At 43.4% G+C, this 25,948-nt stretch overlaps 1 protein-coding gene across 4 annotated transcripts in view; it reads left to right on the top strand.

The window, feature by feature from the left end:
* tiam1b (TIAM Rac1 associated GEF 1b) overlaps positions 1–21,369 on the top strand; it is a 61,912-nt gene extending 40,543 nt beyond the window's left edge. For all 4 annotated transcript variants that reach the window (XM_066679457.1, XM_066679448.1, XM_066679439.1 and 1 more), the window contains 12 exons: positions 8,742–8,963; positions 9,217–9,285; positions 10,028–10,153; positions 10,299–10,407; positions 10,888–11,067; positions 11,260–11,378; positions 11,903–12,011; positions 12,370–12,428; positions 12,812–12,917; positions 13,086–13,173; positions 13,865–14,037; positions 19,099–21,369. In XM_066679457.1, the coding sequence (XP_066535554.1) occupies positions 8,742–8,963; positions 9,217–9,285; positions 10,028–10,153; positions 10,299–10,407; positions 10,888–11,067; positions 11,260–11,378; positions 11,903–12,011; positions 12,370–12,428; positions 12,812–12,917; positions 13,086–13,173; positions 13,865–14,037; positions 19,099–19,556 (1,818 nt within the window). In that variant the 3' untranslated portion in view covers positions 19,557–21,369. The remainder of the gene's footprint in view (positions 1–8,741; positions 8,964–9,216; positions 9,286–10,027; positions 10,154–10,298; positions 10,408–10,887; positions 11,068–11,259; positions 11,379–11,902; positions 12,012–12,369; positions 12,429–12,811; positions 12,918–13,085; positions 13,174–13,864; positions 14,038–19,098) is intronic.
* The last annotated feature ends 4,579 nt before the right edge of the window (positions 21,370–25,948 follow it).

The following is a 25,948-nucleotide window of genomic DNA, read 5'->3' as shown; positions in this document are numbered from 1 at the left end:
GGCTTTGATAAAAATGCCAGGGATTACAGCATCATGTTTCTTTGAACAAATGATCAACATCCACAGGTTTTACCCCTTATGAAGATTGTTCTGTTGTTTTAGCATGCAGCTACGATGCTAATGTGGCTAACAGGCATTGGTGAGATTTCAGGAGGCAAGAAGGCCATTTGCTACTCAAAAATGTTCAAGAGGACTCACTGTAATCATGGCGCGTTGGTATTTGTGACATTGAGTCATCTCCACGACACCAGGGGTCGGCAGAGAAGTGCTAACACAAAACAATAACACTGCCATAGTCACGTCATATTTCTTAACATCTATTTTATATGAAATAGTGCAATTTGTATAGCCTACAGTTTTTGCAGCCCGCTTTTTTGTGTAGATCTACATTAGCACTGGCAGCCGCTCTGGTTTATTGTAGCGCAGAGAGGCACTTTGTGTAGGTCTACATTAGCGTAACATTTGATTTGTTATGGTCTACTTTAGCACAGGCAACTGCTTTGCGTAGGTCTAGGTTAGCACAGGAAGCTGTTTGTGTTAGCGCAGGTAGCTGCAGGCAGCTGCTTTGTGTAGGTCTACATTAGCATTGTGTAGATCTACGTTAGCACAGGCAGCTGATTTGTGTAGGTCTACATTAGCATTGTGTAGGTCTACATTAGCACAGACAGCTGTTAGGTATCATGCAGTTTTATCTCTATAAGGCAACCCACCTCAGGTGTGATAGAGCTTAATGGAGTGTTAATTGGACACACCTCTGAAGTGGAGCAATACATTCAGAGTGAAAATTCCCAAGGCTGTTTTACTTTACATTAGCGCTCAGGGACTCTCATCCAATCAGATCCCATGGTCGGGACCAACTGCTGCATAATGAATTATAGTGTTTGCATGGTGCTTATCAGTTTTAGGGCCACGACATTGAAAAAAATTAATAATAAGATTCTGAGAATAATCTCAGAATAATTCTTAGAAAAACCCTGGAATAACTGAGTAAAAATGGTCTCTATAATTCCAAGAATATAGTCAGAATATGCAGAGGAACACTGTTTTGGGTTGTTAATGATTATAAAATGTCGACAGACAGACTCACAGTCTGTGCTCCATGAGTGAGTTTTGAAAGAAGCAGTCAGTGAAGTGAACATAATTATTTATTAAATGCATCCGTCAGTGCAGCCCCTGACTGTGACGTGTATGGGTTTAGTTTATTGTACGAGATCGAGCCGTAATGCGATGGAGTCTCATGGGGGCGCCGGAGTTCCTCTCGCTCTAGATCCATCATTTTCGTGATCATTAACTGTGTCCTGTGAAACTACATGCCCTCTTCTGAATAAATGGGTTCTTGCACCGATTCAGGGTTTAAATACTAATCACATTCTGGTCCTGATGTGGAAGAGAAGTGTTTATTCCTGAATTCTATTCCATAGTATAACTTCAGCAACACACCGTATTCCACAATTACACTGTGTATCTACCCCACTTTACGTGCAGCAAAATATTCTGAGATTATACTCAGAATCTTTTTTTTTTTTCAATGCCATGGCCCTAAAACTCTTACTTAATTGTCGTACTTATCAGATGGTGAGAAGTCTGGTTTAAATATAAGCAGCTATAAAAGCCTCTGCTTATAGTGTGTATTAGAGACAGTAGTGTCACCATGGCAACGCAAACAGCCCCAGCACAGCGAGCACAAGGCTTTTTACATTTCCCATCTGTCCTTTTTTCTTTCTTTCTTTCTTACTTTAACATCCTCAGTTTATTTAACTTCTCTTCTATAAGAACCCACTACTCTCTCTCTCTCTCTCTGAGCATTCATATTCACCACTGTATGTTGTGCCCAAATACATCAATAGAACTTTTTCCTGTTCCTCTTCTTGTATCTCCTTTTCTCTATTTTCTTGTTCTCGTTCTTTCCTAACATTTCCACCTAACATCTCTCTCTCTTTCTCTCTCTCTCTCTCTCTCTCTCTGTCTGTTCATCTGCACATGTCCATTTCTGCCTGAGAAAAAAGAGAGAGAGAAAGAAAGAGATGAAGCAGAGGAAGAAGAAGGAGGTGAGGACTGAGTGTGTAGGTGGGCGAGCAAGAGAGGAAGAGAAAGAAAGAGCAAGAGGGAGGGGAGAGAGAGGATGAGGGAGAGAGAGAGAGAGAGAGAGAGAGAGAGAGAGACCGGGAGGACAAGAGCGAGAGGGAAGAAGAGAGAAAGAGCAGAGCGAGACTGGAGAGTGGACTGAGAGAGAGGAGGGGGATAGAGGAGGAAAAGAGAGCGAGGGAGTTCAGTCTGAAGTAGTTGGTGAGCGTGTGTGGATAAATCAGAATGGTCCACCTTTCCATGCCGTGTGTGTGGCCGTAGCAGTCAGCGCTGAGTGTGTGTGTGTGTGAGAGAGAGAGAGCGAGAGTGAGATGTCGGTGCTGAAGAGAAACAGGATCCGTAAGCGCTCATCAGAGTCCATCTACAGCGTCCTGCACCTGGTGAGGACACACTTTTCTCTCTCTCTCTCTCTCTCTCTCTCTAGCTCTCTCTCTCTATTGTTTCATTCCTTCTCACTTTTGCATTTATTTGTTATTTTTCTTTCCTTTCTTTCTCTACTTTTATATTTAAATTCTCTTTTCTTCTTTTGTCTTCTTTCTCTCTTACTTTCACCTTTTTCCTCTTTTGTTTTTTTCTGCTTTCTTTCTTTTGCCTTCTCTCTCTCTTCTCTCTCTTTCTGTGTTCTTTTTCTTTCTCTGTCACCCATTCTGCCTTCCTGCTTTTTTTATTTCTTCCTTTTATTCCTTCAATCTCTCTCTATCTCTCACACTCTGTGTGTGTGTGTGCGTGTGCGTGTGTGTGTGTAAACTCATCTCAGTACATTTCACACTGGATCTACAAGGCTAAAGTCCCTAAAAACTAAACCTCTATCCCATCGATTAGCCTAATGCTAACTACACACACTTCCATAAAACCATGTGCCGTTTAGTAAACTACACTAACGTACCGTTTATTCTGTTTCAATTCCACCTTAAAAGGTTCAACAGTAACATTCTTTTCCCTAGCGTCTGAACCTCATTCCACCTTAAATAGTGCATTAATTATATTCTGGTGCTAAAGCTTCTTGTTTGAATTCTTCTACTTGCCTGTTCCACTTTTAAATGTGCTGCAATTTAAAATCTCCATTCCACCTTAAATGATACAGGTTACGACTAAACTTTTGGTTATGCCTTAAATGATGAAGCAATTACATGTAACTGCTATGCCATTTAAGGTGGACTGGAAAGTTGGGAATAGTGGTGCCTCATTCATTCATTCATTGTCTGTAACCCTTATCCACTTCAGGGTGGCGGTCGGCCCAGAGCCTACCTGGAATCATTGGGTGCAAGGAGGATCACACCCTGGAGGGGGCGCTAGTCCTTCACATATATATATTATATATTATTATTATATATATATAATGATATATTCGCAGTCAGCAGCTGCTCCTGAAATATTTGGATATTTAACGTGTCCAGTTCCACAGAAAATGGGACTAGGACCCCAAACAGCCGCCAAGTCCCTGACCGCCCCAGAACCCTGACTTCGACATCACTGTGTAGGTTTGGGACTGGACTCTGAGAAAGTGCAACCAACTTCTAAAACTGAACTGAACTGGAGGAGCAGCTGCAAATCAGATATGTGCGTAATCTCCATCTGACGGCACAGCGAGCAGCTTATGATTGGACTCAGAACAGTGGGACATCACAATAGAGGAGTGAGTGAGTGAGTGTGTGTGTGTGTGTGTGTGTGTGTGTGTGTGTGTGTGTGTGTAAGTGTAATAGTGTTGCTTTTTACAGCGTTTTTTTTATCTCTCAAAGGGAAAGACTTATAGCGAGTGAAGAAAGTGCTAATGACTAAAGAACATGAGAGAGAAAAAAAAGAGAGAAGCAAATGGTTAAAAGAGAAAGATGGATATTGGAAGAGAGAAAGAGAGAGAGAGAGAGAGAGAGAGAGAGAGAGAGAGAGAGAGAGAGAGAGGCGAAGGAGACAGAGAGTGAAAGTTCGGTGTGAATACCACACTTGCAGAACTAGTCAGAACAGGTTCCCTGCTGAGAGAGAGAGTGAGAGAGAGATGGAGGGAGGGAGAGAGAGAGAGAGAGAGAGTGAAAGAGAGAGGGAGAGAGGAAACAAAGTGTGAGAATGTTAAAAGAGACAGGAAATGGGAAAAAAGGGAAAGGAAGGCATGGGGAGAGAGAGAGAGAAAGAGGAGGAGCATAGGAGAAATAAGAGCACGAGTGGAAGATGGAGAGAAAGAGTAAGAGTGGGAGAAGGAGACCCTGTGAATTTGACACTACCATCTCATTTATAACAGCTCCAACACAATTTGAGTGTGTCTCTGCTCTTTATCACTCTGTCACTGTAAAAGCACAGCCAACACTTCCCCGAGTGCTGTGACAACCATCTCCATGACAACCAGCCAGAAGGACAGGTGCTCGTACTTTGAGGGAAGAGAAGCCCGAACGGCCGGGTGTGTGTTTGTGTGTGTGTGTGAGAGAGAGAGAGAGAGAGAGAGAGAGAGAGACAGAGAGAGAGGGAGACAGAGATGGAGAGGGGAGAGAGCAAGAGAGGGAGGTAGTGAGAATATATAACATTTTTCCCCCCAGGTTGTTGCTATAGTGTTTTGAAGTGTTTGTGTTGCTTGCTGGTTGCTATGGTTTTTAGGTGGTAAATATTGTACCCCAGTTGGTTGTACTTAGAGCGTTGCTATGTGGTTGCTATGATACCTGAGGTAGTTGTTTGGATGTGACTATGTTTACCATGCCCAAAAGAGTGTCACTGGGAGCTATCCCTGGAGCTAAGCCTGGGGTAGTGTCTGAGGGCGAGCGCCCATTGGTTGGGCAGCCCGCGTAAACCAACAAGTCTTAGTCTGAAAAGGCAACGTAGTAGGGTTTTGTGGACCCACAACCTGTAAGATCAAGAGTAAATGTGTGGTGCAGTGCCCACTGGGCACAGCTCAGGGGCTTTTGCAAAGGAAACTGACTCTTGGCACTTGGCCAGCCAGAAATATTTGGGCTTACCTCTGTCATCTACACAGTTGGTGCTTTTCACTGCTCGCTTTTAGCTTGTTGCTTATACGCATGCAGAGCTCCCGCGTGAAATGGAGGGGTTGACGTCACAACTCCCTGACTCTAATGAGAACCGCAGGCTTTGAAAACCACAACAACGCGGGCGGTAAAGTCAGACGCTGTTTACTCATTGTGTGGCGTGTTGTTGGTGTTTGGACTGAACACAGCTCCGCCCCCAGTTTTCACAGTTTTCCTTGTGGCACAATCGGAGATATGCTGGAGATTATTTTTTCGTTGGCCACCAGCCCAAGTAGCTTAAAAACGTTTATAGTCGGATAAAAACAAATGCGAAAGCTGCTGTAACTTCAGAGATTTTACAAGCGGCGAGTTCGTGCTGGAGCTCTGCATTTCGTGGTGATTGACAGGTCTCTCTGACCAATCAGAGCTCTGCAGGGTTTATACCTCACATATATCACTGACTTCACTCGTTTGGACCCATAAGTGAGCAGGGAAGTACCTGGCTGCAGACCCAGGACCAGATTGGTGCGGTGGAAAAGCAGAAGAGCCGAGTCGAGTAGGTTACATTCCATGGAAAAGCTCCAATTGTGGGCTCTGTAACCAAACTCCCCGGTAGGGGTTGGTCTCTTTCGTACTCGGGAGTTGCACAGAATGAAAGGTGTCAGGCGAGTGAAGGGATACTCTGGCAATGGTACAATTGGAGTTGCCTCGCCTAAGTGAGTCTTTGTAAAACTGCATTATGAGCACAGACAGAAATAGTATTTGGCCTCTCTGGAGAATGTTGGTGCGATCCAGGAGAGGGTACCACACTCTAACTCCATTGTTTAGCTGAAGGATTTCAGTGCAAATGATGGCAATGACTGAGAAACCTGGAGAGGAGTGACTGGGAGGAACAGCCCGTCTGAGCTTAACAAAAATGGCGGAATGGTATTGGACTCCTTTGCAGGCCATGGTTTGTCCATGATGAACACCATGTTCGAATCAGCTGTCAGCTGATGACCATCTGGTGATGGGTTGGATCAGATGGCAGGGAAAACTGCCAGACAGACCTGGTATGCTCAAACCTATATTGATTGCTGGCTGGGAAAGTCTGGCATAGGACTTTGTCCAGATTTATTTCAACTCTCACTTCCGAGAGAATTTTCCAGTAGAGGTGGGAAACATGGCCTGGGAAACATGCCCTGTTCAAGACCTCCACTGTGGAAGTGGCTGTATGTAGCTGTGGTCAAAAGCTTGAGGATGCCTTTTATGCCAGCAACCCAACCCTAACCCTAACCCAGTACTGAACACCAGAGGTGATGGAAGTCATCAAGCAGAAGAAGGAGGCTTTTTGAAATTGGCTGGATCTGGGAACTCTTAATTCAGTGAATGAATACCAACAGGCCAAGACGTGTGAGGTTATGGCAATTGCAGATGCTAAATCAAGACTATGCTTGGGAAGGCAGTGCAAACTTTAAATTCAAACATCTGTGCACCCTCAAAGTGGTTTAAGACACCACTCCCACAGCTCAGGAGGGTAAGAGGGGACACTGCCCACCCAAGCTGTGCTCAGCAAGGATTTTTAAACTCTAAACTATGGGTTTTGTCACATTTTGGAAGGGAAACTTAGAGGAAGTCCTAAACCCAAGTGCCATGCCTCCTTTGCAGGAGGTAGGGCCAGAAATGTCTAGGGTGTTGGATTCCATTTCCAATTCACATTTATAGTTGCTCCACTGTGGCAAAGGAACTGCTGAAGGCCCTTGGTATTGGGGGCTGTCTTGGCTAACACACCTCTACAACTATGCATTAAAATCGAGAACAGTGCTTTTGGATTGAAAAACCAGGGCGGTGGTTCCCATTTTAACAGAAGGTCATCACACTTCTCAGCCTCCCTGGGAAAGTCTATGACAAAGTTCTAGAAAGGATCATGCGTCCAAGAATCAAATCTCAGATTCAGGCGAAACATTTCAGATTTGGTCTTGAAGGGTCTGATCAACCCTTCGCCCTCTCGCAGATAACTAAGCATGGCAGTTTGCCACTTCACTCTACATGTGTTAAGTAGATTTGGAGAAAGGGTATGACCATGTTCCCAGAGCTATTCTGTGGGGTGTGCTCCAGGGGAAAGCAGTGCCGGGGTCATTGACGATCTGTCCTCATACTCTCAAAGTGTGAGCTGTGTTCCTATACTCTGCAGTAATTAGATTTGGTCAATGAGGGCATTTGACTCCATCAGGGTTGTGCCTTGTCTCCACTCCTGTTCCAGATATTCATAGACAGGGTGGCAAGGCATAGCCTGGGACTGCAGGGCTTCCATTGTGAGGCTTGGAAAGTGTCATCACAGCTATTTGCTTGTGATGTTGTCTTTGTCTTCTTCCTGTGGAGGCCTTCAAAGTGCCCTTTAGTGGTTTTACAGCGTCGGTATGTGGATCAGCATGTCCAAGTCTGAGGCAAATGGTGAAAAAAGTGGTGTATAATCCCTCTCCCTTCAGTTAGGGTGTGAGAACCAACCCCAGTTGAAGGAGTTCAAGTCTCTGAAGTGGTTGTTAGTGGTTAAACAAGTACAAGTTATTGCTATAGTAACAGTTTGCTGCTAAGCTTTTGTTAGGACTCTTTAATGGGTGATTGGCATTCAGTAGAGGTTTGGCATGTTGTTCCATGCTGTTGCTTAGGTGTTGCTCATGTAACCCTATCATGGTTGTTGGCGTATCCAAGAAGCCCTTGTTCTCATACCATTTAGTATATCATATACAGTGATCCCTCGTTTTTCATGGGGGATGCGTTCCAAGACCGCCCGTGAAAAATGAATTTCCGCGAAGTAGAGGAAAGATTTTTTTTTTTTATGTATTTAACGAGTATTTGGACCCTCCCTGTACTGTTAACAACCCACACTTTGCAGTAAAGAGTCATTCTATAATGTTTTTCAGCTGGAACTACATGTGATATCCTACCAGTTTCTTTAATAGAGTAATTCCTAAGCTGTGATTTGGCGTAAGTAAATTTCACTCGGATGTGGTCATGAACAATACATGTACTGTACGTAAGAAATACTTGTAAATTATATATTTTGTCATCTACAGGCCTAGTCTAATACATGTAAATAATTAAAAAAAATACTTTTAATTTACACACCATAAGAAAATGATATTTTTAGGCACCTATTCATCTTTCACGGTTTTCCTAGATTTTCCCTCAATATCCTCCGCGATATAGCGGCCATAAGCCCACTTGAAAAAACCCGCAAAGTAGAGAATCCGCAAAAGATGAACCGCGAAGTAGTGAGGCATTGCTGTATAGCAGAGCCTCTTTGGTCAGAACCAACCGCTTCGGTGACGTACTAATAGTTGTGATAAAGTTAGCATTAGCCATGACCTAGCAACTACTTGGAACACTTCAGACACAACCTTACTGCTTCCGCCAGAGATGCCCTCCACCTGAAAGCAAGCAGGGTTTTCTTACACCGTATACCCCCAAGGCCATTTGTGAGTGCTTCTAATATTTTGGCTCATGGTGTGAACAGTGACTGACAGGATGGAGAGGAAATGAGAAACCTTCCAGCTCAAAATAGAACAAATGTGTTAAAGTTCAAAATATTTTATTTTAGCTCTCACACCTTTCTTTCCTCTACTTCCTCCTCCTCCTCCTCCTCCTCTCTCTCTCTCTCTCTCTCTCTCTCTCTCTCTCTCTCTCTCTCTCTCTCTCTCTCTCTCTCTCTCTCTCTCTCTCTCTCTGCAGAGTACTGAGCAGGTAACAGCATTTTGCCGGAGTCTCCATGAGATGAATCCTTCCTCAGAGTCGGAGGCTCTCTCTCCTTCCTCAGAGTCGGAGCCTCTCTCTCCGTCCTCAGGCCCAGAGTCTCTCTCAGCGGGAGCCAGCGTGCCGCGGCAGCTCAGCCATGCAGACAAACTTCGCAAAGTGATCTATGAACTGGTGGAGACGGAACGCACCTACGTTAAAGTTAGTACTGTGTGTGTGTGGGTGTGTGTGTGTGTGGGTGTGTGTGCAGGGTTTTATATGTTTGTGAGGATGGACTGTATCAAATATTTGTTGTACTCAAATTCAAATGCGTACTCAAATTTTTTACAAAAGCTTTAATTAGATTTCGATATCATTATTTCAATGAAAATTCTCTACAAGTTTAGCAAACTGTGTGTGTGTGTGTGTGTGTGTGTGTGTGTGTATGCCTTCACTGTTCTCTGTTGTTTTTCAGGATCTCAACTGTCTGATCGGGAGATATTTAACTCCTCTACAGAAAGAGAATTTCCTCACTCAGGATGAGGTACAGCACTCTCTCTCTCTCTCTCTCTCACACACACACACACACAAACACATTCTCTGTTTACATACGGAAACTTTTCAATAGAGTGACAGTCCAGTGCTTTATGGCTCAGTGTTGTGTGGAGGGGTTTACACCCCTCTGACAGACCCTATATTTCTATAGGGATTATACAATCTTAAAATAGTTGATTTCACTCATTATAAGGGCAGTGTGTGTGTGTGTTGAGGGGTGGCACTGTGCTATATTGAGCCATGTGTGGGATCAGAGTAACAGCAAAATACAGCTGTGTTCAATACTGTAAAACACACACACACACACCTGTGTTTAGAATCTATAAATGGTTTTGTAGGGAGTGTGTAGGTGTTATTTCAGTGGTGTTAGCTTTATCCCGTCAGGTGCAAATGTTGATGAGTTTTTAAACCCTGCGTCCACTCTCTGTCCACTCTGTGAGACACTCCTCCCTCGTTGGTCCACCTTGTAGATGTAAAGTCAGAGAGAGTAGCTCATCTGTCGCTGCACAGTGTGTGTCGGTCGTCCTCTAGTCCTTCTTCAGTGACACAGGACGCTGTCAGCTGGATGTTTTTGGTCGGTGGACTGTTCTCAGTGCAGCAGTGACACTGAGGGGTTTAAAAACTCCAGCAGCACTGCTGTGTCTGATCCACTCACACCAGTGCAGTGTACATATATAAATGTTTGTTGTTTATTTCAACAAGACATTAATGTGTGTGTGTATGTGTGTTAGCTGGACGTGTTGTTTGGGAATCTCCCTGAGATGGTGGAGTTCCAGGTGGAGTTTCTTCAGACTTTGGAGGATGGTACACGGCTCGTTCCTGACCTTGAGAAGCTGGAGAGAGTCGAGCAGTTCAAGGTAAAACACAAAGATAAACTTTTAAAGCAATAGTTTTTAGTTCTTTTACCTATTGTTACTATTGCACTCTCTCTCTCTCTCTCTCTCTCTCTCTCTCTCTCTCTCTCTTTCTCTCTCTTTCTCTCCCCTTTTTTCCACTGTGTAGAAAATTCTCTTCTCTCTGGGTGGATCGTTTCTGTACTACGCCGACCGCTTCAAAATATACAGCGCCTTCTGTGCCAGCCACACCAAAGTACCTAAAGTACTAGTGAAAGGTAGTGTCTCTCTCTTTCTCTCTCTCTCTCTCTCAATATACCCCATGATGTAGTTAGGAACACCACTATCAACTACCAGGGACAGCATAGCAACCACTTGGAACACTATAGCAACCACCTAGCAACAACCTAGCAATCACCTTGGATACCTGTATGTGATCTAAAAATCCCTTAAGAATTTCCTAGTAACACCCCAGCAACCACCTTGGATATCTTAGCAACCACTTATCAACCATGCAACCTTGGATACAATAGCAATCACCAAGGAAATGTCCTAGCAGCCACTTAAAACAAAAAATCTTCACTAGAAATTTCTTAGGAACACCCTAGCAACCAATTTGGAAGTCATAGCAACAAGATACAAACACCATAGCAACCATCTAGGGATGTGCAGTAACTGCACCATCTTCAGGAAATTCACTTAATTAGTTATTATTATCATAAATCTGTGTGTGTGTGTGTGTGTGTGTGTTCCCACAGCAAAGACAGACCCAGCGTTTAAGGCGTTCCTGGACGAGAGGAACCCAAAGCAGCAGCACTCGTCCACTCTGGAGTCGTATCTGATCAAACCCATCCAGAGAGTCCTGAAATATCCGCTTCTGCTACGAGAGCTGTACACACTCACTGACCCCGAGAGTGAAGAGCACTACCACCTCGACGGTGAGAGACAACACACACAGACACACACACAGTGACATATTCATGACATTTAAAACACCTTAATATTACATAATCACTCACGTGTATATATAGATATATCTATTGATTACACACTGTATTTTCTCTCTCTGACTGGGTTAATGTATTAATAAATGTGTGTACCCTTTGTGTCCTGTGTGTATGTGTGTGTAGTTGCGATGAAGGCCATGAATAAAGTGGCCAGTCACATTAATGAGATGCAGAAACTCCATGAAGAGTTCGGCGCAGTGTTTGATCAGTTGATCTCAGAACAGACTGGAGAAAAGAAAGAGGTTTGTGTTACTCAACCTTCACCACACACACACACACACACACACACACACATACTCGCATCTTATAATGTAATGTTATTACACTGTTAAACCCACCTTCTTCACACTTCTAATGTGCTGTTGTGGCTGTGACTGGGTTGTCATGGTTACAGTGTATGTTTTGTTGTTGTTTTGGCTCTCATGGTTACACTGTAAAGTTGGGGTTGAGGTTGTCATGGTTACAGTATGCTGTTGTGGTTACTATGGTTACACTCCAACAGTGTTGGTGTTGTCATAGTTACAGTGTAACTGACTTTGTCGCGGTTGTTGTAGTGACAGTGAAACCACACTGTTATGGTGGTTGTCATGGTTACAGGGTGAGGTGTCATTGTTGTTGGTTGTTGTCACAATTACAGGTTATGTTTGTACACATTTGTGATGAGTAAGGTGTAACAATTGTGCTGGTGTTGTACATGGTGTTTTTTTGTAGTTGTCAAGGTTACAAAGTAACAGTGATGTTGCCGTTGTGGTTGTCATGGTGACAGGTGGCCGACCTCTCTATGGGAGACCTGCTACTGCACACAACGGTGACCTGGCTCAACCCCCCATCTTCACTCGGCAAATGGAAGAAGGAGCCGCAACTCGCTTCATTCGGTAACACACACACACACTCACACACTCACTTAATTTTTCTACATTAATTACAAACATATTATACTTCAGTACACATCCTACACCTGAGTAAATAAGTGTGAAAGTTTACTTGTCCCTTGTCAAATGCACTTGTTAGCCCCTGAGCAGTTAGTGTTCTCCTCCAAGTGTGTTGATCTCTGATGACCTAATTACAGCAGTTTGGAAAAATGCAGTGTCTCAGAGGAAGTATCTTCCTCCAATTCCCCCACCCAGCTTATAGCATCATGTGACTGAGGGAGTAGTTTGTCCAAACACACTCTGCTCATGTCCCTCGTGTGGTCAGTGCGGTCCATGTCTCTGCTCTGTCCTCTTTCTCCAGTGTTTAAAACCGCGGTGGTGTTTGTGTGTAAGGACTGTTCCAAACAGAAGAAGAAGATGGTGAGTTTGTGCGTTCTCTCTCTCTCTCTCTCTCTCTCTCTCTCTCTCTCTCTCTGTCCCTGTCTCTCTCTCACTCACTCTCTCTGTCTCTCTCTCTCTCTCACTATCTCTCTCTCTCTCTCTCTCTCACTATCAATCTCTCTCTCAATCACTCTCTCTCTCTCTCTCTCTCTCTCTCTCTCTCTCACTCTCTCTCTCAGTTCAGTGGTGCTTTATTGACATGAATGTAATGAGATACACAGTTGCAAAAGTAATAAACTATGAACAAAAATGAACAAAATCACATTTTTCTTTCTCCCATCTTATACTTCCTTTTACTCAATTCTCCCTCTGCACCTCTCTCTCTCTCTCTCTCTCTCTCTCTCTCTCTCTCTCTCTCTCAGGGTGGATCTCATCGAGCCTCTGTTTCTGGTGAAGAGAAAGATCCCTTTCGTTTCCGTCACATGATCCCGACCAGCGCCCTCCAAGTACGAGCTCTGACCGGCGCAGGTAATTGTATACACACACACACACATACACACCAACAACACCAAATCACTGGCTTTAAGTCACCCAGTCTCTTGTAAATCTCTGTCATAGGGAAATCCAGCTTTTGCTTGTAAGAGCACGACACTGAGCTCTGAAAAACCCTGAACCCAGTGTGTGTGTGTTCTGCAGATGGTGACAGTGCCGCAGTGTGCGAGATCATTCATGTGAAATCGGAATCAGAGGGACGTCCAGAGAGAGTGTTTCACCTCTGCTGCAGGTTTGACCACTGGAACACTGACTAATCCCACACTGACCCCTTTGTCCATGGTGGTACCACTGGTGTGTTTTACCTCAGAGCCAGCCCCCGCTCTCAGATGAACTCTGAAAAGGGAAACCCTTAGCCAGGAAACCTCTAACCTGGAGGGACAGAGCGGCGTTGCCTTTACTCGAAGGGACATCTGGTTTACACACCACCTTTGGCGAGTCCATGGTGGTCTCTCGAGTTTGTGCATTTGGTTTCCACATGGTGGGGGTCATTCGCGCGTTGTAGGACAAGGCTGCCCCCTTCCTCCAGGTTGGAGTGTCCCTTGCCAGGGGTTTAGTGTTTCTGAGTTTCCGAGCTTCAGGGTTCCTTAGGGGCTGTGGTGCTGGATCTGTGGTGGCCCAAGAAGGCTGGGGGTCCCATGTGACACTGTGAGTCACAGAGATATTGAATCTAATCAGTTCCATGGAGCTAAAGTGGAAGAGTTTGTGGTAAATGTCACCACCTGGTGGAGGAACACTGTAAATAACCTGTACCCCTTCAGCAAATGAGATTTCTCAAGTGTAAAGCAATGGCTTAGTATTCTCTGAATTAACTCATTTATCTTTCACTGAGCAGGTCCCACACATGCTTTACTAAGGCCACTAGGTGTCACGGCTGTTTGAACCACTGGAAGAAATGACCCATTGTCTTTGTTTGTGTGCAGTTCTGCGGAGAGTAAGAAGGACTTTGTGAGGACAGTCCACTCCATCCTGAGGGACAAACAGAGGAGACAGCTGCTGAAGACAGAGAGTCTTCCCCCCAGTCAGCAGTATGTCCCCTTTGGAGGGAAACGTCTCTGCGCTCTCAAAGGAGCTCGACCCTCCATCAACAGAGCGGGTCAGTGCTTCTCTCACATTCTCTCTTTCTCTCCCCCTCTCTCTCTGTATCTCTCTCTCTCTCTCTGTATCTTTCTCTTTCTCTCTCTGTTTGTATCTCTCTCTCTCTCTCTCTCTCTCTCTCTCTGTCTGTATCTTCTCTCTCTCTCTCTATCTCTCCCTCTGTATCTTTCTCTCTCTCTCTCTCTCTCTCTCTCTGAGGTGGAGGTGCGTGGTGAGAGGGTTTCTGGGCTGTAATCTATCTTTAATTTTCTTTCACAATATAGTTTATAGTAATTAAACTCGATCTTCGCTGTGGTGAGGTATAGTGTGTTACTGTGTGAAGTGGTGAGGTTGGTTGGTGGTTTGGCCACAGATTTCGCGGCGGTGTGTGGAGATGGCGTTCCTCCCAAGCGGGAGTGCGCCGTCTCTGTCGCTCCGTCACGGGGTCAGGTGTGAGTCAGAACCCGGAACCCCAGTGGAGAAGGTTCTGTTGGGTGTGGGGGAGCTGATCGGTTGTGAGAACAGCCTGGGACTAGTGCGCAGAGGGAAACCTCAGGGATGGATGAAGGTGAGGAACAGGGGAGGGCAGAGCGGGAACCTGTGCAAGAGAAGATAACAGGGATGGAGGTGAGGGTAGGAAAGGAACCGGTGCAGAAGGAGGTTACAGGGATGGATGAAGGTGAGGAACAGGGGAGGGTAGAGCGGGAACCTGTGCAGGAAGAGGTTTCAGGGATGGAGGTGAGGGTAGAACAGGAACCTGTGATGGAGGAGGCCACAGTGGTGCCTCCTGCAGTAGAGATGGTAGCTGATAGAGAGGCGGTAGGGGAGGAGGATGCCTGCTCTGTGTTTTCTGGTGTTTCTGACCTAGGGTCTCAGTCTGAAGAGTCTGATCTTTATTCTCTTCAGGAGATTAATGTATTTTTGGATGAGACGTTTGGTAGAGCGGTAGAAGTCAAGGATTTTTTCCCTGATGTGGAGAAGTTTGTCTCTTCGGTCGTACGTATTCAGAGGACTGTAGGGTATGACGTCCTCAGTGAAAAAAAGAGGTTTTTACTTAAAATTATTTTAACGAGAATACAGAGAGGTAAAGGTCCTAGCTCCGAGAAAAAATGATTATGAACACACTGCACGAGGTGTATCCTTTGTTTTTGGTGCTCTTACTAGGCCTGTCCTCCCTTATCTTTCTTTTTATGGAGCTGCTCAGGGTGGGTTCTTTAAACATGAATGGTGGTAGGGACAGGAACAGGTTCGAAATTTAGAAAGATTAATGTAATGTTTTTGCAGGAGACACATTCAGTTAGTGATAATGAAATTGATTGGGGTTTGTGGTGGAAGGGACATTATGGACTTAGCCATGGAACTAATATGAGTGCAGGGATGTCTATTCTGTGCTCTGAATCACTGCCTGTAAATATTTTATCAAGTACAGAGGTGCTGAAAGGCAGAATGGTTTTAATCAAAGCAGAAATTGAGAGGGTCACCTTTTTGTTTGTGAATGCCTATGCCCCGAATAAAGGTTCTGAATGGCTGGAGTTTTTTTCTAAGTTACTGGATGCACTTTCAGGTTACAATGAGGCTGGTACTTGTGTGGTAATGGGAGGGGACTGGAACTGCACTACACAGTTCACAATAGACAGGAATGGAGAAGAACCTCATAAAGCCTCTAGTGAACTTCTTACTGACTTGCTTAGTAAATGTGAGCTGGTGGATGTGTGGAGGGAGAAGAATGAAGGCGTGAGGCAGTATACATGGTTAAAAGTGAGGGAATCTAGAATGTGTGGAGCTCGATTGGACAGGATCTATGTGAGTAAATGTTTTAATAACAGGGTGGTGAGGGCTGGGGTGTGTCCTGTGGGGTTCTCGGATCATCACATGGTCACTGTAGAGATTAGTAGGGCATCCACAATCCGTGCACAGTATTACTGGCATTTTAATGTTAAATTATTGTAATATAGAGATATTTGTGGCAAGTTTTTGTTGTTCTGGGACAAGTGGAAAACCCAGAAATGTTGTTTTGAAAACTTAAGGCAGTGGTGGGATGTAGGGAAAGCACAGATAATAAATTTTTGTCAGTGTTATTCTATTCATGCTGCATCGTCTGTCTGCATGGCTGTGAAGAAACTGCAGAAGGACATTGAGAGTCTGGAGAGACTGATGTCTCAGGACAATGGTGTGGACTTCCACAGACAGCTGGCGGACCAAAAACAAGAGCTGGGCTCTTACCTGCAAGACCAGGTTAAAGGTGCCTTGACACGGGTGAGGATTAGTTCCATTAAAGACATGGACGCTCCCAGTGCTTATTTTTTTTTAATTTAGAAAGAAAGACAGTTCAGCAAAAGCAGATGGTCTTTTTAAGGCGTGCTGACGGAACGAGTGACCTTTGATCCCGCGGAGATGAGGAACCTGGCTGTGCAGTTTTATTCTGAGCTTTATGAGGCCAAAGACTGTGACGTGGTCAGTGCAGAGGATCTTCTCCAAGACCTTCCGCAGTTAAGTCCTAGGCAAAAGAGGAAGCTGGACACCAACATCTCCTTTGAGGAACTTACAGCAGCAGTGAAGCAGCTGTCTGCGGGACGTTCCCCCGGAGTGGATGGACTATCTGCTGAGTTCTATCAATGTTTCTGGACATGTTTGGGGCAGGACTTTTATGAAGTGGTCCAGGAATGTCTACAGACTGGTTTACTTCCCACCAGCTGCTGGAGAGCAGTGACCTTGGGCTCTTAAAGAACTGGAGACCTGTTTCTCTACTGTGTCTGGACTACAAAATACTTTCAAAGTGCTTGGCTAACAGATTGAAATGTTATCTAGACTCAGTGATTCTTAAAGACCAAACGTACTGTGTGCCAGAAAGGACGATTATGGACAATTTGATTTTACTGAGAGATGTAATTGATTTTAACTTAATGAATGATGAGAGACTGGGGATTTTGTCTATAGATCAGGAGAAGGCCTTTGACAGGGTGGATCACGGGTATCTCTTTAAAACTCTGGCAGCTTTTGGATGCGGAGATAGATTCATATCTTGGCTGAAACTTTTGTACAATGAGGCATCTGTTATGGTGAACGCTGGTGGGGCTCTGAGTGTGAAGGTGCCGGTACAGAGGGGTATACGGCAGGGCTGTTCACTGTCGAGTCAACTGTACAGTCTAGTTATTGAACCATTGCTCTGTAGACTGAGAAAAGATCTGAAGGGTGTACAGATAACGCAAGATCTTTGTGGATCGAGAGTTTCCGTGTCTGCTTAAGCGGATGATTTCACGGTCCTGGTCACGGCTCAAGCGGACATAGAGGTAGTGAAGAGAAGTCTGCAAGTGTATGAGAAGGCCTCCTCTGCTAAAGTGAACTGGGGTAAATGTGAGGGGTATTTGATTGGTCACTGGGCTGACTCCCGGGAGGGCTGAACTGTGGAAGAGAAGGTTTAAAGGTTTTAGGAGTGTTTTTAGCCAGTGTTTTATTTCAGCAGAAGAACTGGGAGGGTATGCTGGATAAGGTGTCTGCCTGATTGTCTAAATGGAACTGGCTATTACCACGATTGTCGTACAGGGGGAGAGTGCTGGTGGTAAACAACTTGGCCGCCTCCACACTGTGGCACAGGCTGATGGTTTTAGATCCTCTTGCAGAACTGATAGAAAAGATGCAGAGGAAATTTGTTGATTTTTTTGGAGTGGGCAGCACTGGACTCGAGCGGCTGTACTGTTTTTGCCAGTAGAGGAAGGAGGACAGGGTCTGGTGGACATTCAGAGCAGAGTGAAGGCTTTTCGACTGCAATTAATAAAGAGACTGCTCTACCAGCGTGATCTGCCATGGACTCAGGTGGCTTATAAAATCCTGCACCGGGCAGGAGACCTGGGTTGCGATGTTCAGCTGTTCTGGATTAGACTGGCTGAGGTCAGTCTGTCTGCTCTGACTCCTTTTTACAGATCCCTTCTCCGAGTCTGGAACAATGTTCTCAAAGTATCCAGAGAGGTCAGAAACATAGGAGAGTGGGTCTGGGAGGAACCGCTGTTGTATAACCCACTGTTACAGACTTGTGTGGCAAAATGGAAGACTGTTCTGTGGTCAGATGAGTCACGATTTGAAGTTCTTTATGGAACACTGGGACGCCATGTCATCCGGACCAGAGAGGACAAGGATAACCCAAGTTGTTATCAACGCTCCGTTCAGAAGCCTGCATCACTGATGTTATGGGGTTGCATGAGTGCTTGTGGCATGGACAGCTTGCATGTCTGGAAAGGCACCATTAATGCAGAGAACTATGTTCAGGTTCTAGAGCAACATATGCTCCCATCTAGACGTCATCTCTTTCAGGGAAGACCCTGCATTTTTCCACAAGATAATGCCAGACCACATTCTGCAGCAATCACAACATCATGGCTACGTAGGAGAAGGATCCAGGTACTGAAATGGCAGCCTGCAGTCCAGATCTTTCACCTATAGAGAACATTTAGCGCATCATAAAGAGGAAGGTGCGACAAAGAAGGCCCAGGACGATTGAACAGTTAGAGGCCTGTATTAGACATGAATGGGAGAGCATTCCTTTTTCTAAACTTGAGAAAATGGTCTCCTCTGTCCCCAGACGTCTGTTGAGTGTTGTAAGAAGAAGAGGGGGTGGCCCAACACAGTGGTAAAAAATGGCCTTGTCCCAACTTTTTGGGGATTTGTTGACGCCATGAAATTTTGAAACAACATATTTTTACCTTAAAATGATACATTCTCTCAGTTTAAACTTTTGATCTGTGATTTGTGTTCTATTCTGAATATAATATTAGATGTTGGCACCTCCACATCATTGCATTCAATTTTTATTCACAATTTGTTTAGTGTCCCAACTTTTTTGGAATCCGGTTTGTGTATATATATATATATATTCATTCCTCTCTGTATATCTTTCTCTATTTCTCAGTCTCTCTGTCTCTCTATATATCTTTTTTTCTCTCTCTGTCTGTTTCTCAGTACACAATCAGGACATTGCTAGCCGTCCCTTAAGTAACAAAAACAAATCAGCAGTTAGAATTCTCCTCCAAGCATGATGAGCTGATGTGTTTTTGGTCTCTCTTTCTCTCTCCATCTCCATCCACAGCCTCTGCTCCGACCCGAACCCTGGGTCGCCGGAAGCTGGTGCGGAACCGATTCACCATCGACACAGACATCGTTTTCGACGAGGGCCCAGCTGCCGGACTCGGCCCCGCAGGGGAAACGGAGCGCTGGCTCGAGGAGCAGTTTGACCTGAAGCGCTACGAGGATCAGCCAAAAGAGACGGACATCCTCAGCGACGAGGACGAGCCCCAGGACCTCGCCGGCGCCACGGAAACCGAACTGGAGCCTCATGTCTCCGCCCTGTCCCTCACCGAGGAGGAACAAAAAGACTCCAAATCCCAGCATGCCCTGCGACTCTCGCATCTGGCCAAACAGAGCGCCGTGTCCGAGGCCAGCGTCGACGAGCAGCTGCCCGGCAGTGAGGCCAATGAGGATGACGATGATGAAGAAGGCGTGATCTGGGTGCGAAGGAATGATGACGACAGCGTTCCTGAAAGCTGAAGAAGAACGGTTAGAAGTGTGGGAGTAAAAGTAAAGTATGAAACTAGGGCTGGACGATATTGCAGGAGGATCATGATATTATTTTTATATTTCGATACTGATCATTATCAATAATCGACTGGCTTTAATCTTCAGTAAGTAAGGCTAGGTGTATTTTACACACACACACAGAAATGCACAAAATAAAATGGACTGCACTAGAGCAGCTGCACATGAGCCTGACATCACCATGCCCCATGCCCAATGTCAACCAGAGGGCTGTGGAACAGTGGAACTGTATTCTCTCCAACATCAGCACACTGAAGACAGATGTTTACATGGCTGAATGCAATCAAATTCTTTCAGCTATATCTACAGTACTGTAACGCGTATATGGTCCAGCCCTAGTGAATGCTCTTTTACTATGAGTAGCCTCAGTCTGATGTACACGTTAATGCACACACACACACACACACACAACGGCGTCGTGCAAAAACCTTGTATGTCCTTTTTTTGTTGTTTTGTTTTTGCACAATGTGAAAGCTCCGGTCTTTGCTCTGTGTTCACATTTTACAACAACAACAACACCGTCTAACTCCAGAAACGTCCACTGGGCTCCGAGTCCATTTTCTCCTGCTCCTGTAAAGTTGACAGTGATGATATTTACCTGTAGGTGGCAGCAGTGCACTCAGCTGAACCACACAGACACTAAAAATTCATGTCATTTGGTACCCTTCAGGATCCTTTCATTTCTGAGGGATGTATCTATGGTAGATTTGTTTATATTAAAAAAACGTGGCTATAATAACTTTGCTGATTTTAATCAAATAATAAGTTAATAAACTTGGGAAATAAAAAGATGACAATTGGTGAAGGGCTTTAGGATTCAATATTATTTCCATAATATTCCAATACCACAAGTTCTCTACATATGAACCTTAGACCCGCAAACTTTCTATTTCTAATCCTTTCAGAATCCTTCCCCTGGGCAGGGAAACGTTTAGAAAAACATAAATACAGAGATTTATATCTGTCCAGGTGAACGATTCTACATAGCTCCATCTCTGATGTTGTGTCATACGTGCAGCTTTTCCAACAAGCGTCTGTGCTCCTCAGTGGAGTTACTTTCTGTTGAAGTATTGTGTGATTAACCTCAGCCCCAGGACACTGCAGAACCTCGGCCAGTCAACGGACACCTGCTGTTCCACATTTTCAATGAAAGATTAAAGATTTTTGTTCGTCGTTAACATTATTTAATTCACAAAGACCTAACTTTATTGGACTCTGAACAGAAGTTGATCACAGGCAGTGGACTAACTACAGGATTATGATACAGTTCTGCTGAGATATCTGAGGAACTGTAATAGTCCAGTTATTGTGATTTGGAAACACCTGACTACACAAGAATTTCTGAAGCAAATAAAACACTGAATTAGACGAAATGCAACTCTGTCCAACAATGAGGTTTAATATTTTTATAAAACAATCATAAATAAAGAGCCATTGCCATTTTCAAATGCAAAAACAATGCAACAGCAGGCTGTAAAATGGTTTATAATAAATTATATATGTGAAGAATAGAAGGAAATTCATCCCAAAATCCACTTTAGTACATACTCTACAAATACACTCTTAAAGAGGGTTGGTTCTTCAAGGGTTCTTTAACATTAGGCAATGTTTCTGTCTAGAACCGTGGGTTTAATGCCACTTTGTTTAAAAATGGTTCTATAGAGCACCCAAACCTGTTCTTTTCATTTCAGGATTTCCAGCTTGTTTTCAAAAAAGCACCCTTTTTAGAAACCTATATATAGAACAACATACAAACATACATTTGGATTCCAAAAAAGTTGGGACACTAAACAAATTGTGAATAAAAACTGAATGCAATGATGTGGAGGTGCCAACATCTAAAATTATGTTCAGAATAGAACACAAATCACAGATCAAAAGTTTAAACTGAGAGAATGTATCATTTTAAGGGAAAAATATGTTGTTTCAAAATTTCATGGCATCAACAAATCCCAAAAAAGTTGGGGCAAGGCCTTTTTTACCACTGTGTGGCATCCCCCCTTCTTCTTACAACACTCAACAGACGTCTGGGGACAGAGGAGACCAGTTTCTCAAGTTTAGAAATAGGAATGCTCTCCCATTCATGTCTAATACAGGCCTCTAACTGTTCAATCGTCTTGGGCCTTCTTTGTCGCACCTTCCTCTTTATGATGCACCAAATGTTCTCTATAGGTGAAAGATCTGGGCCGCAGGCTGGCCATTTCAGGACCCGGATCCTTCTCCTACGTAGCCATGATGTTGTGATTGCTGCAGAATGTGGTCTGGCATTATCTTGTGGAAAAATGCAGGGTCTTCCCTGAAAGAGATGACGTCTAGATGGGAGCATATGTTGCTTGCGCTAGAACCTGAACATAGTTCTCTGCATTAATGGTGCCTTTCCAGACACGCAAGCTGCCCATGCCACAAGCACTCATGCAACCCCATACCATCAGTGATGCAGGCTTCTGAACGGAGCGTTGATAACAACTTGGGTTATCCTTGTCCTCTCTGGTCCGGATGACATGGCGTCCCAGTGTTCCATAAAGAACTTCAAATCGTGACTCATCTGACCACAGAACAGTCTTCCATTTTGCCACACTCCATTTTAAAAGACCCCTGGCCCAGTGCAAATGTCTGAGCTTGTGGAGCTTGCTTAGAAATGGCTTCCTCTTTGTACTGTAGAGTTTCAGCTGGCAACAGCAGATGGCACGGTGGATTGTGTTCACTGACAATGCTTTCTGGAAGTATTCCTGAGCCCATTCTGTTATTTCCTTGACAGTGGCCATTCCTGTTTGAGGTGCAGTGACATTTAAGGGCCCGGAGATCACGGCCTTGACCCTTACGCACAGCAATTGTTCCAGATTCTCTGAATCTTTTGATGATGTTATGCACGGTTGATGATGATACGTCTTTGCTTTTTTACGCTGGGTAACACTATTCTGGTATTGCTGCACTATCTTTCTGCGCAACAATGGTGTAATTGGTGATGCTCTTACCATCTTGGCTTCAGAGAGACACTGACACTCTGAGAAGCTCTTTTTATACCCAATCATGTTGTCAATTGACCTAATTACTGTTAATTCGTCTTCCAGCTCTTCGTTATATGCTCAATTTCCTTTTTCTAGCCACTTATTGCTACTTGTCCCAACTTTTTTGGGATTTGTTGACACTGTGAAATTGTGAATCAACATATTTTTCCTTTAAAATGTTACATTTACTCAGATTAAACTTTTGATCTGTCATCTATGTTCTATTACGAATAAAATATTGACATTTGCTATCGCCACATCATTGCATTCAGTATTTATTCACAATTTGTTTAGTGTCCCAACTTTTTTGGAATCCGGTTTGTAGAACAACATACACCACATCCATGAAAGACCACTTCTCCATGCACATGGTCCTATGGAGAACACATGGTTCTAAGTAGAGCCATTGCTTTTACTAAAAGAAACTTGAAGAACCCTCTTTTTAAATTGTGTACACTAAACACAGTAGAAAAGCCTGCTGGGACGTCGTTAAACCTTGTGTGGGCAGTGTCTGATTTGTCAGTGACGCTACAGGCAATCAAAGGTCTCCAGAACACTCCTTCTGCTGAACCGCCCCGCCTTAAATGACTAAAGCAGTGTCTGTTGTGGCTCTGTAAGGAGCGCTGCAGTTTCAGGAGGAAGTAACGGACAGTTGGATATTTCTGGGTGTGATGAGTTCAGATGAAGATTAAATTAGCTTTCAGTTCCACCTTAAACAGTGCAGGAAGAGTTGCTCTGCCTGCTGTGGATGCGCTGTTGATAAGGAGCCAGAATGAAACCACTGCACTATTTAAGGTGGTATAGAAAAGGCGGAGAAGGAAGCAACTCCAGCCTCATACACACTGTCATGTCATTAAGCTTCCACAGAAATACGATGGTTATTAGATATAAGACTTACACTGAACAAAACCTTCACTGCTCCACAGACACATGGGGGTAGGGGTCATGCCTCACTGGCCCCTAATGTAGAAACATCCCTGTAAATATAAAATTATATTAAAATAGCAAGACTTTAATGATAAACATGCAGCAAGGATTTCTCTCACAACCATGAAACATACAAAGTTATGGAGCAACTATCCATCGAAATAAATCATCTTCACACCCCGCTGTGGTCAGTGACGTATTCTACATTACACTAGATTTAATAAATTCGTAGCTTTGCACATTCCTGTGGGCAGGTCAACAGTCCCTACCAAGTCACATCTGAGTTATTTTATTTATTTGTTTTTGTTTTTTGAGTGAGTGGAACTCTTTATTATTATTATTATTATTATTATTATTAAAGGGCTTTGGTTTATTTTATTTATTACAGCCTAATCAAGCGCACAGTGACAGATAATGGGTTAAATTAAACGCTAAATAAATCGTAAATAAAGTGGTGGATGTCATGCTCATATAAGGAATTCCGGGTCTAAGCTGGGTTTCTCTATGCGAAAAATGAACTATAGTTTTGAAAACTCAGGCAACACACTGAGGGGGTCCATATGGGCAGCCCAGCTAGGCACCATGAATTGTGTCCGTATGTGAAATTTTGGCCCATATATGGTGTTCCTCTAGGGTCAATGATGTGTCCAGGACAGTTTATATTTAGAGAGGTGCTGGGATGCCCACATTTATCCCATAGAAAACCACTGGATCTCAGTGTTATCCTGTGTAACAAACCCAGCCAGATCAAGTTCTCATCTTGAATCCAGCTAGTCCAGATTCAGCCCATGGTGGGAATGCGGTAAATAAAATGGTTGCAAACCTAATACATTTTTAGGGAGTTAAATATGAATAATGTTACAAGCTACAAGGTACAGCTAACAAACGTGCTAAAACGACTAAAGGAAATGTACTTTTCTAACAGCAACTCCTCAAATGCAGCTGATCACTGAGAAAACCCCAGATTCTGATGAGATTTATAGTCAGAAATTTAGTGTGTAGCCTTTGACTCTTAATATGTTGCTAATCCAAAGCAGTGGCTTTCAATGTAAAATATTTATAAAAACAGATTGTGTTTTGAACTATTGTTACAAAGTTAATTTTAAAAATATTGTCTTATATAAATCCAGCTAAGGCATAGATTTCCTTATATAGGCATGATGGCCCCTACAGGAGTGTGAGGCCACTGTAGTGCTTTGTACTGTCATACAGACGCACTGTACAGACCTGTTTCTTTAGTTGTATATTAACATTTCTAAGTTACTGTTGATAAGGACTCTGGATTATTATATTGTTAAATTTGTACATACATTATTATAATCAAACGTGTAAAACTGTTAGTGTACAAAAGCTTCTCAGTGGTCAAATACATTCCCAGTCAAAAAATGGAACAGACGCCACCCTGTGCTAATGTCGTTAGCACTGACAGTTATTGATGCTAATTATCACCCATTAACTTCCATTCTTCCTGAATATAACGGTCCATAGCTTTCATTTCTCACTAACCAGAGTCTAAATGCATTGTCTTAGCCTTCGTTCCTTGCTAATTACATGCTAAATCGATTATATTAACTTTTATTATTTTGCTAGCATCATGCTACATGCTCTGTTTTCTAGCTACATGTTGAAATGTTTGATAATGCTTCACTCCTTGCTAGCTTCAGGCTAAATTTGCTACTTAGTAGTGTCCAAAAAGATTATTATTTTAATTGTGTTTCATTTTGATCACTGAAATATTTAATAAATTATTTCATATTTTTATAGAACATTTGAAAAAACACAAACATTGTCTTAAATTTTGACTGGTTGTGTATTTGTAAATACAATAGATGTCTTTAGAGTCTTTCTTTCAAAATAAAAGTCTGACCTCCTGCACCTTGTTAGTGTAAACAGTGGAATATTTATATCAAAATTTGCCTTTCTCCTACAATGTGGGCAGTTATTACATACAGTTTAAACCTTTTTGTGATTTTGTTTTATCTTAATGATGTTCTTACCTTACTGGCTTTGATTCCTTTAACTCATCAAATCCTGTTTTACTTGAATTCAGAATTGTTTGCAAAGGCAATAGTGTTTTTTTAAGGTGTATTATTTAATGCTTTATTATAACTGACACTGCTCTTGTTTTAAATGCACAGCACATGACGATATTTATCACAGAATCACAAACAGATTTATTTTGAGTCTAGCTCACCTGAACCTGGTTATAGCTGGAACACTATAAAAAACTTGGACTGGATTTTTATGGCGAGGACTGGATGGAGCTCTTTAATCCATCATCCAAAACAAACTGGTAAATTTGTTTTGTGTTTTTAATTATTTGTTTGTTTTTTTATTCGACATTTTTCACATTTTTGAAAAATCCAAATTTGCTGAGCGCAATCAAAAAGCAAAATAAAAGTCCTATTT

The sequence above is a fragment of the Hoplias malabaricus genome, chromosome 1 (assembly GCF_029633855.1).
Source record: "Hoplias malabaricus isolate fHopMal1 chromosome 1, fHopMal1.hap1, whole genome shotgun sequence".
In the NCBI taxonomy this organism is placed as follows: domain Eukaryota; kingdom Metazoa; phylum Chordata; class Actinopteri; order Characiformes; family Erythrinidae; genus Hoplias; species Hoplias malabaricus.
This window is presented reverse-complemented; position numbering and strand designations above follow the sequence as displayed.